At 42.5% G+C, this 11,957-nt stretch overlaps 1 protein-coding gene across 1 annotated transcript in view; it reads left to right on the top strand.

The window, feature by feature from the left end:
* The first annotated feature begins 6,229 nt into the window (after positions 1–6,229).
* FBP2 (fructose-bisphosphatase 2) overlaps positions 6,230–11,957 on the top strand; it is a 31,047-nt gene continuing 25,319 nt past the window's right edge. The window contains exons 1-2 of the mRNA XM_049613979.1: positions 6,230–6,484; positions 11,067–11,229. Coding sequence (XP_049469936.1) covers positions 6,315–6,484; positions 11,067–11,229 — 333 coding nt within the window. The 5' untranslated portion in view covers positions 6,230–6,314. The remainder of the gene's footprint in view (positions 6,485–11,066; positions 11,230–11,957) is intronic.

Here is an 11,957-nt window from a genome sequence, read left to right as displayed (position 1 = left end):
AATTAAGACTGTGTGGTATTGGTAAAAGAATAAACAAATAGACCAATGAAACAGGATAGAGAGCCCACAAGCAGACCCCCATAAATATAGTCAACTGATATTTGATAAAGACAATGCAATGGAGCAAAGATAGTCTCTTGAACAAATGGTGCTGGAACAACCAGACATCCACATGCACAAAATGAATCCAGACACAGAACTTACAGCCCTCACAAAAATTAAACTCAATATAAATACAAATATAAATGTGAAACTCCTAGAAGGTAATATAGGAGAAAACCTAGATGAGCTTGGTTGTGGCAATGACTTTTTAGATATGACACCAAAGACATGGTCCATGAAAGAAATGATTGATAGGCTGGACTTCATTAAGATAAAAAGCTTCTTTGGGAAAGACAGTGTCAAGAGGATGAGAAGACAGGTCACAGACTGGGAGAAAATATTTGAAAAAGACATATCTGATAAAGGACTGTTATCCAAAATATATGAAGAACTCTCTAAAAATTCAACAATAAGAAAACAGCTGATTAAAAAATGAGCCACAGACCTTAACAGATACCTCATCAAAGAAGATATATGGATGGCAAAATGGCAAATAAGCATATGGGAAGATGTCATCAGGGAAATGCAAATTAAAGCAACACCCCTACATACCTTTTAGAATGGCCAAAATCCAGAACACTGACATCACCAAATGCTGACGAGGATGTGGAGCAACGGGGACCTCCCATCCATTGCTGGTGGGAGTGCAAAGTAGTGCAGACACTCTGAAAGACAGCTTGGCAGTTTCTTACAAATTAAACATACTCCCCACATGATTCAGCAATCACAGGACTTGATACTTACCCAAGGGAGCTGAAAACTTACATTGTACAAAAAATCTGCAGAAAGTAATTTATAGCAGCTTTATTAACAATTGCCAAAGATTGGAAGCGATCAGGATGCCCTTCCATGGGTGAGTGGATAAATAAACTGTGGTACACTTAGACAATGGACTATTATTCAGCACTCAAAAACCATGAAAAGCCATGGAAGAAACTCAGATGCATATTTCTAAGTGAAAGAAGCCAATCTGAAAAGGCTACAGGGTGTATGATTCTAACTATATGACCTTCTGTTATACAATGGAGACAGTAAAAAGATCAGTGGTTACTAGGGATAGGCGGAGGAGGACAGGTAAGTAGGAAGAGCACAGAGGATTTCTGGGGCAGTGAAAATACTCTGTATGGTGTTATAATGATACATGTATGCCATTATACATTTGTCTAAACCCATAGAATGTACAACATCAAGAGTAAACCCTAAGGCAAACTATGGACTTTGGGTGATAATGATGTGTTCATCATTTGTTTATATATATATATATATATATATATATATATATTCACACACACACATATCACTCTGGTGAATGATGTTGGTCACAGGGGAGGCTGTGCATGTGTGGGTGTGGGAGGAAATGGGAAATCTCTGTATCTCCTCTCAATTTTGCTGTAAGCTTAATCTGCTCTAAAAAACGAAGTCTTAATTTTTTTTTAAATGCATAGCCTGAGGCACAGTGGTCACCACAGAACTAAAATGCAGGTCTGACATAGGTCAGGTCTGCTTTAACTTTGTTTTTTCCATGTGAAGAATGTATACAGCACTTTCCTATGTATTTTTTATACAGTGAAGACTGGACTTGGTATAACCATATTACAGGAAAGTAGAAATTGGATTCTTAATTTTCCATCTTTGTGTTCTGTTAATCCTGCAAAGTTGAGGCTTAAGCCGATTTCATTAGTACATGAGGAAAAGTAGGTTGACCTGCAAGGAATCAGAGTCCCCATGTGGAGCAGCTTATAAGGGCGCTCCGTGTTCCATGCTCAGGTACATAGGAAACACTGCAGTCCTACGAGGGAAGAGGTATAGATATTTTTAAACATTGTGCCACAACTGCATTGTTTTTCATTTTTACCTGATGGCATCATTCTTAGAATAAAATCTTTTCTGAGTGAAAACTAAAAAAAAAACAACCCCCCCCCCCCCCATATGTTGACATTGCCTGAGAGAGTGTACGTAAACTATCTCAGTAGAGTTTGGCTAACAAAGAATGGTCCCTCCGTTGATACCCTAAGTCACATTTTAGATCCCTGCTTTTGTCTTCAGATCTGATGTAAGAGCAAGATTGTCTCAACTATCAGGAAGGTCTGCTTGCCCTTACTCACTTTGACTCAGGTCTGTGAGCATCTTTCCCAAAGTGGAGCAAGGCCATAGAGAGCTTTGAGGTCCCCGGTGTATCAGTGGCCCTGAAATAAATGTAAGCTGGATGCTCTCTCCTTTTCTCCAGGCTTTCTCCACGGCTGTTCTATGTTTCCACCCTGTTGTGTGCCCTGAAAGAACTTTGGCATTTGCTGAAAGGTCATCAGTTGCAATTTTAGACCATTGGGTAACTCGAACTTCTAACATTTAAATGTAGCTGCAAAAGGGTATGATTGCTGTACCCAGCTGCCAGCCTAAGCCAGACAGTGGCAAAAATAGCAGACCCTCCCCAGTTCCCTTTAAGATGAGTAACTGACCGCTTATAAATGACACTAGCCAATACTTCTCCTTCCTGGTCTCCAAATTCTCCAGTCTTCTGCCTACTCTTAGCATCTGTAGTGTGCTGGGCCCAGAGCTTCTCCAGGGAGTTGTGCCGAAGCACTGATTGGTGGGTTTCACTTCCAATCTCTTGTTAACAGATACTTTATAAAATGTAATATAAAGAATTACAGGAAAGGCCAAGAATGAGAGTTATTGTTTAAGCAGAGTTTCAGCTGGGGGAGATGAAAAAGTTCTGGAGATGATGGTGGTGATGGTCGCACAACACTGTGAATGTACTTAATGACATTGCACTGTATGCTTAAAAATGGCTAAAATGGTCCAAAAAGAAAACCTGGAAAAATGAAATAAAAAACGATTACCTACAAAAGGCAGGCCCCAACTGTTTAGTGTTAGGTTGTAACTTCATTTAAATTTAAATGACATTTTATTGCTAGATTTAAATTGCATTTTAATATAGTCAGAGCAAATGTAACACAGAGAAGTTGCTATAGAAATTTCTAAATACTGCCAATTTTTCTACTAACTTTGTCATGGCCTAGTACAGTTTGCAGACTGTCCATGATCCACCTTGCATTTTGTTTTACAGTAAAATGAATTTTAAAAAAATGTAGAATTATTTGGGTTTTAAATAGATTCAAATTTCCATCACCATAATTAGGATACAGAAAAGTTCCATCAGGCCAAAAAACCCTCCCTTGTCCTGACCCTCCCCACATGGCCACAGAATTGTTCTCTTTGTATATAATTTTGTATTTTCAAAATATAAATGGAATCATACTATATATAGTCTTTGAGACTGGCTTCTTTCTTTAAAAATTCTTTTCATTTATTTTAGAAAGAGAGAGAGAGAGCACGAGCCAGGAGGAGGGGCAGGGGAAAGAGAGATAATCTTAAGCAGGCTCCATGTTATGCATGGAGCCTGATGCAGAGCACGATCCCACGATCCTAGGATCATGACCTGAGCTGAAGTTGAGAGTTGGATGCTCAACCAACTGAGCCACCCCGGCCACCTTGACTGGCTTCTTTCACTTAGCACGATGTCTTTGAGATTCGTTCTAGTGCTGCGTGTAGCAAGGTTGTTCTTTTTTCTTGCTGAATAGTAGTCCATTTTATGGATCTACCCCAGTTTGCTTATCCATTCACTGAAGAGCATTTGGGGTTGCAGTCTCTTACATAAATAGAGCTGCTATTAATATTTGTGAATGGGTGTTTGTGTGAATATACATAATCATTTCTTTAGGAAAGATGTAAAGGCCCACTGCAACTGGCATTGTTTTTCACTCTCAAATCCTTTGAAGACAATGTTGTACTTCAAATCCTTTGAAGTACAAAGGATTTGAAATCCTTCAAATCCAATGTTCACCTTCAAATCCTTTGAAGACAATGTTGTACTTCAAAGGAAACCTGGAAACCTACAAGCAGGACACCCTCTTCTCTTATATTCACTTACTGGCCCAGAACTCCTAACATGCAGCCACTGGTCTTCCTATAATTATGTCAGAAGAATCATTGTTGATCTCTCACTTGAAAGACAAAGCTTAGTTATTTGTTAATGGCAACATGACACATCAGGATCAAAGAAAGTTCCCTTCTATAGTTCTTACAGTTCCCTGAAGCTTTCCGAAAAGAATGAGAGCTTTCTGGTTTAGATCCTGGTGATATCAACATGAAAATGTTCTGACTGAAGGCCTCACACAAGAGCATGCACAAAGATAAGGAAGCTTGTGGAAGCATTATCTCAAGGATGCACATTTCCAAAGTAAATTAATTGTTCACACACTAGAATGCAGCATACCTCTATGTACCAACATGGATGTGTATTTCCAAGATGGTAGGCTATGGCAGCCACCTTAGATTGGTTGATCCAATACCAGTGCCCAACTCTTGCAGTGAGGGGTCACCATGTGAAACAAATCTGGCCGAAGCTATGGAAGTGGAAATCTACTGGTGCGTGTGTGTGTGTGTGTGTGTGTGGGGGGGGGGGTGTTCTGAGGAAATATTTCTTTTCTAATAAAAGGGAACTGATGTGATTAGAGTGCCCTTCTCCCTTCTTTGGGCCTTCAGTGTGGGCTAGATGGGCAGAATGGTGGTTGCCATTTTGTGCTCATAAGATGTTTCAGCTTGGAGGCAGAAGCCAGCTGACCCAGGGTAACAGAAGAGACAGAGGGGCCCCTAAAATGGAGCCTTTAAAGAGCTAAATAAATGCTAGCAGCCACTTCCTCGTGAACGCATGAGAAAATATGAGAAAAATAACCCCCTACAATATTTAAATCATCTGAGTTTTCTCTTACTTGCAGCTGAACACATTCTGATTGAAATAACCATCAAAAGAAAAATCATATTGCAGACCAATGTATTCTACAAAGCAGCATGCATATTCCTCTATTTTATAAAGTGGAGTTATATATGTATACATAATAATTATATATGCATCAAAAATTTGGAAGGGTAGTAATAACTACCAAGTACTGGGCATCTGCTCTGTGCCAGGCACATCTTATCACTTTTAATCCTGAAAACCACTCTATAACATAGATGTTTTACTTCTATTCCCATTTATAGGAGAGGAAACTGAGGCTTCAGGAACTTTCCCAGGACAACTAGCAGATAATTAGGTTGGGACTCAGTGCCAGGTCTATGTGCCCCTAGAGAAAGGTCTTGGTCTATGCCACCCAGGCCCCTGCCAGTGCCTAATACCAGTACAGACCCCCACCAGCTCAGTTATTTCTAGAGAGTAGGCTGGGAGATGGGCTGGTGGTGAGGACTCTCACTTTTTCTTTTATATACTTCTGTAGTGTTTCCTTTTCAGTAAGAAAGTAGTATCTAAAAATTTTTTATGTTTATTTTTGAGAGAGAGAGAGAGAGAGAGAAAGAACACTAGTGGGGGAGGGGCAGAGAGAGAGGGAGACACAGAATCCAAAGCAGGCTCTAGGCTCTGAGCTGTCAGCACAGAGTCCGAAGCAGGGCTTGAACTCATAAACTGCGAGATCATGACCTGAGCTAAAGTCGGACATTTAACCTATTCAGCTACCCAGGCATCCCAAGAAAGTAGTATTTTTGAATTAGATGTGCAAATCTAAAGGAATTGATAAAAATAACCTGATGCTAGGCACTGTGCTAGGAATGTAATTTTTTTCTTCTAGATTTGGGTGGCTTTTAAGGATATCCACTCAGGCATATGTCTTTTTGGAAATAAAAAGCATCCTTTGCAAAAGTATATAAAAGACCCCTGGCTGAGAGGTCCCAGGATTGCCATATTTTATTGTGTGACCTATACCCTAGGTAAGATCTGCCAGTCTGCCTCTTAGAGTGATTGGGGAACTGGATTCTACAGTAGATATATGCAAAGAATCCTTCTGAGTCCTTGAATGAGAGGGTTCTAGGGATCATTTTTTAGTGGCTGGATTTCTCATCTTCCACCAGTTTCTAAATGGCTCCTTCTTAGGATCTTTAAATAAAAAGGTTCATCAAAAGAAAGTAGGTGTGTTTCTGGGCTGCCTGATTCTATTTACAGCTTGCTTATGGTGCATTGGCAGCCTTCAACATCAACCTTGCCAGAGAGATTTCCTTGAGGGCTTGCCCAGTTATCTTAATCACGTGGGTTGGGGCACTTTTTCGTTAAAGGTCCTGGCAGGGCTAGAGCAAACCAGCTCTGATACCAAAGAGCCACAGATTTCAGAGATAAACAAGGCTTTCCAGGAGAAGAAGATTTTGAACACTTATCCGCCACCATGTCAGACAGCAGCCCCTTTGAAACGGACATGCTCACCCTGACTCGCTACGTTATGGAAAAGGGGCGTCAGGCCAAAGGGACCGGGGAGCTCACACAGCTGCTGAACTCCATGCTGACAGCCATCAAAGCCATATCCTCGGCTGTGCGCAAGGCCGGGCTGGCCCACCTGTGAGTCCTGGGGGAGTAGGTGTGGGTGCACAGACCTGCCCCTGATGTATAGGGATTCGGGCCCAAGTGGGGCGTGGGCAAAGCCACAGGTGCAGGTCACTTGGGCAGGCGACCATGTCAAAAGCTATTTGCCTCTGTGCTCTGGAGGGAAGACGCTTTTAAAGTTTCTGTCTGTTGATAAAGGGGCCTTTGACTTGTTTCCAGAAAGGAACGAAATACTTGGAGACATGGTATGAAGAAAAAAATATATAATTTTTCCAGTTGCCATGTATTATAACGTTGAGAAGCTCAGTGGCTGGTTGCATTAAAAACATAGACTGTATTATCCCAGCTTGTTTCTTATGGCACAAAGAAACAGCAAATAGGACTTGAGATTTTGCTTTATGATTTTTACAGGTAGTAGCATTTTATTGCCATGAACTTTGCCATTGTGTTAGGAGCTAGCAATCATTTACAAAATGACTTCCTGCCCTGCGTCTCTGTCCTTACTGAGGGAAGGAGTCTTTTGCTTTCAAAACAGTTTTTTATTTCTTCTCTGAGACTCATTATCTTTTTCTCTACTTGGTGTGCAGGAAGCTGGGAGGTTCTGGGTCCAGGAGGAGGAAATGAAGAGCATTCTTCCACTTTGTTCTCTTCAGTACTTTATCCAAGCACAGAAGAAGGCCAAGTTCATACTATGGCTGCTGAATGTCACAGCTGCTGACCTTAAAAAATAAGCCAGTTATTTTATTTTATTTTACTGTGAGAGAGAGAGAGAGAGAGAGCGAGCGCAGGAGGAGGGGCAGAGGGAGAGGCAGAGAGTGAATCTTAAGCAGGCTCCAAGCCCAGTGCAGAACCCAATGTGGGGTTCCAATCTTATGACCCTGAAATCATGACCTGAGCTTAACGGACTGAGCCACCCAGATACCCCAATAAGTCAGTTATTTTACCCCCCAAAAATGAGTTTATTTGGGAATAGTAAGAGAATTACAATATGGGACAAGTGAACTATGCCAAAAACCATAGGCTGGTTTAACAAAGGAGAAGAAGTTTATTTTATGAAGGAGGACATTGGCAGGAGCTGTTTTGAACCAAAGTCCATTGGTGAAAAGCAAGAGTTCGGGGCCATAATGGTTTCTTATTGGCTGAGTTGGCAAGTCAATTTCTTGCAGGAGAGGCAATGTACATCCTTCCTTCTAGGAGCCCCTAACTGATGATTCTTTCCCCGGAGGATTTTTGTGTTAGTCTGGAATTGACACTTCCTGCAATGACCTCCAGTGCTACAGTGTGAGGGCTCCCCCTTCTGGCCTCCTGACTCAATTTTAGTGAGGTTTTCCTTAACGTTCACACAGCCAAGAGTCCAGTTTAAGTCTGTGCTGAAAAGAAGCTGACTTTCTTTGCACTTCCATTTTTTTTTTGTAGCAAAGGTCCTCTCCAAAGGTGAAGGGGCCCATTATTATTATTCCCCCAAATGAAGAAATAAAGTCTAATAATTTAAAATAGTAATTCTTAACAATTTAGTACTTTTGAACCAAAAATTTGATAGCGTTATATCACAAGATGTAATTCTCACAAGATAACTATAGGATTTATTTATAACGGATAAGGTTTTGTAACCCAGTAATGACATCCAATTTAAAGACGCATTATGATCGGCCCTCCCTGATCTCTGTGTATTGCTATAACTGTATTGCCTCATAGACCAATAATGGCCAACCTTTACTTGTAACGGTCTTTATGAACGCGAGGTACAGCCATTTGCCTCTGTCCTGATCCCACCAGGTGATGGGCTGTGCTGAGTGACACTAAGTAGTGACTTCACCTGTCCCTGCATATGGCTCTGCTATGCTTAGAGCCATTTTCTGGGCATCTCCACTGCTTTTCAGTATTATTTACCCGCCTTAATGTGCTCATCTTCTGTGCAGGACGCTTAGCTAGGCAGTGGATGCGGTGGTACAGTTGTACTACGCGGCTTCAGAACTCTAAATTTGTGGTTGTCGAGTGTCCAGATGAAGTAGACTCAGGAACTGGATAATGTGTTCATTTAACTTGGCTGCCTTCCATGTGACTGTCTACTCTTGTTAGGACCTCAGTTCCCCATTTGTAAAACAGAGGGGATGGGAATAGCCCCTAACTTATAGGATTGTTGTAAAGCTTATTGACTCCATGTGATGATAATTTCAACAGCGCCAGATCCATAATAAATGCTCAGTAAATGCTCATTATTACAGTGGGTCCAAGCCTAGATCTGGGGAAATTTGCCCGCTGGCTGTTCCATGCTGCTGAATGTCCACTAGGTGGCAGGTGTAGCCCATGGAATCAAGACTTCAGGATCCACTATTTTCTCAGAGGCTGAGGCCGGGGTCCTCAGGCTGGCAGAAGCCCCACATTCTGCCAATTCAGATGTCATCCTTCTCCTGACCCCTCACTGAAACACCAAAGTGGCAGTGTGAGATGCCCATTGCCTGGAAAATCCTTCTTTCTAACAAAATGCTGAGGTTATTTTAAGAGGACCCTGGAATTGCTTCTCATATTGCTAAAAGGTTGTTCTCTGTCCTGGAACAATTCTGCTCCTGAAAATAGGATTTTCACATGCTCCTGCCCCTTTTTTCATCTAGGGAGCCTCAAGCCCCTCATTCTTTGCTTCCTCTTTTTGGGAAGACATTTTAGGCACAAGCTCAATGAATGCAAACGTGATAAAAAATGTTCATGTTTTTTCTTCTCTTTTGTCTGTTCATTGCTGTAGGAAGAAGGGAATGCTAGAATCCTTCTCCTGGAAGCATCTTCATGGGTTTCTGCCAAAGTGGTAGAATATCCCATTCAAAAATTATCAGTAAAGCTTTCAAAAAATAGTAAAAGATATTGTCCTGTGGATTATAAAGCTCTGCTGTATCCATGATCTAACTTGGAGCAGGTGTCAGACAGATCTCATTATGAATGTGCTTCCATTCTTTCTGGAAGGAGGGGTGCTAATGGGGGTTAAGGGTAAAGGGCACCTGGAGGAAGGTTGTCAGTCAAGGAAGAGGGTGGGAAGTGAATTGTCCCCTGCTTAGGGTACATCAGTGGTTCTCAACCGGGCTACCTGTTAGAGCCACCCGAGGATTCCTTCAGCAAATACATGGCTTTAAAAAAGGTGTGGGGATGTAGAGAAATTATTTTCCTGCCATGCTTTCTTCATAATTCAGTGAACATATATTGAGCATTTACCACATCCTTGGGTGCTGTGGAAACCAGTATAATAAGCCACTGTTCTAGCCTTCAGTGAGCAGATAATCTACCAGGAAAGGTATTCCCATGAACAGATCACAAACTGCTGTGGAAAGATGACAGGGGTGTGCCTGGTGGTGTTGGGGCCAAGGAAGCCTCTGGAATGGATCAGGAGGGAGAGTAGGGAGAAGCTCATGGTAGGCAGACAGCATTCCTGTGGAGTGAACACCATAAGTGAGGGTGAAGAAGAGAGGAGCATCTTGCTGGGTACTAGTGGCCACAGGACTTTTGTGGCTGTTGAGATGAAAAAGGCTTGAGTGGGTATAGCCATGCCACTCTTGGCGGGAAGAGTGCGGGGATGGGGCAGCCAACCGAGGGGTCGGTGTAAGACAAGTGTGTGCCTAGTGGATTCCAGAGGCTGAGACTGGCTGAGTGAGGTCAGTGGGACAAGAGGCAATGCCAGCATGGGAACAGGGCTTCCTTGGTGAGGCCTTAAGTCCACCATGGGGAACTTGGGGATTCTGGGTGAGACCAGAGTGATCTTGTTGGTATTTTAGAAGGACCCTGCCCATGACGGTGGAAGTTAGGAGACCTTTGCATACTGATATTCTAAAACATAAAGCTAGATAGAATTTTTCTTACGTCGCTTGAAATGGTAACGAAGAACAAAATTAAATTAGTTAAGTCTGTCCCCAAATTTCCATCTTAAGTAATGCAAAGCCACCACAGGGCAAATTTCTCATTCAGTCCACCAGGCCATTATTTGAGGGTGATACTTGAAATTCCTGTGCTGGGAAGCCATGGTCCTTTAGTTTTGGGGTTAGTAATGATGGCAACATGTCTGACTTTATGAATTGGCTCTTTCCCTTCACCTCCCACTGCCCATTGCAGGTTTGTATTTTTATAAGATTGAATTCCAGTTAGCGTTGTTGGGAGAATACGGGGCTATGACAATATCCTCACGGTGTAAAGGAAGCAAGGTTGAGAATCACAGCTTTGAGACACGTTGCACTTGGTCTGTATAAATTGGAGATTTGGCAGCAATGAAGGGAAAAGTGGCTTATAATAATGGTGTCTGGGCCTTTTTTTTTTTTAAAGTTTATTTATTTTGAGAGAGAGAGATGGAGAGAGGGAGAGAGAAAGAAAGTGCAAGCAGGGGAGGGGCAGAGAGAGGGGGGACAGAGGATCTGAATGAAGCACGCTCTGTGCTGAGAGCAAAGAGCCTGATGTGGGGCTCGAACGCACAAACGGTGAGATCATGACCTGAGCAGAAGTGGCATGCTTAACTAACTGAGCCACCCGGGTGCGTCCCCCCCCCCTCGCCACCCCCATCTGGGCTTCTCTGATGGAGTTTTGGATTCCCTTAACAATTTCATTCAGTCTTTCGTCTTCTTAGGTATGGAATTGCGGGAAGCGTGAACGTGACCGGGGATGAGGTGAAGAAACTGGACGTGTTATCCAATTCTCTGGTGATCAACATGCTCCAGTCCTCCTACGGCACCTGTGTCCTGGTCTCTGAGGAGAATAAAGACGCGATTATCACCCCCAAGGAGAAGAGGGTGCGTGTGGGGACGGGATGCAGTTCCCCTAGCCACCAGTAGATGGTACTACTGAGTTGGGAAGAATCTGGTTGCTTTTCTTTAGTTCCTGGGATATTCCTATTCCTTAACTTTTATTTTCTGGGGGAGGGGGGGGGAGATTGCATACTTTTTTAGAAGTCTTACGCTGTCTAGTGGAAAAAAAAAATCCACAACAGGGGGGTGATTCATTCAGGGTAAAGAGTAATTTCCTGAAAATGCCTCAGTGGGTGGGGTTTTGTCTTCATTTGCCAGGAACAAGTGCTGCATTTTTTGTGGTTTCAAAACCATCGAGTCCAGTAAAAACTAGAGCTCCTGGGAAGAGCAGACCTGTACTCTTCCCATCCCCACTTCTATTCTCCCTCTCCCCAACACACACTTCTCCAAGGGGCTCTGGTTTCATCAGAGATTTCTTCATTCCTGACAAACTGTTAGCCAATATAGAAAAGAAACTGTAAAGATTGTGCCCTCTTGCCTTAATACAATGGCAAACTTGGTTAGTGCAGGGCATGACCAGGCAGGGTCTGTAGCTACTCTGGTTTCACAAAAACAGTTCATTAATGTCAGAGGTTTGCTAGTGGGCAACAATTCAACCCATGTCCAGCTGTGATACAAAGTAAATACTGGGACTGGGCCTTGTTTTATATATTGGGTGTTGGAGACCATTTCTTCATAATTAGCTGAGAGGATGAAAAAGGTAAAAGCAAATG

The sequence above is a fragment of the Panthera uncia genome, chromosome D4 (assembly GCF_023721935.1).
Source record: "Panthera uncia isolate 11264 chromosome D4, Puncia_PCG_1.0, whole genome shotgun sequence".
In the NCBI taxonomy this organism is placed as follows: domain Eukaryota; kingdom Metazoa; phylum Chordata; class Mammalia; order Carnivora; family Felidae; genus Panthera; species Panthera uncia.
This window is presented reverse-complemented; position numbering and strand designations above follow the sequence as displayed.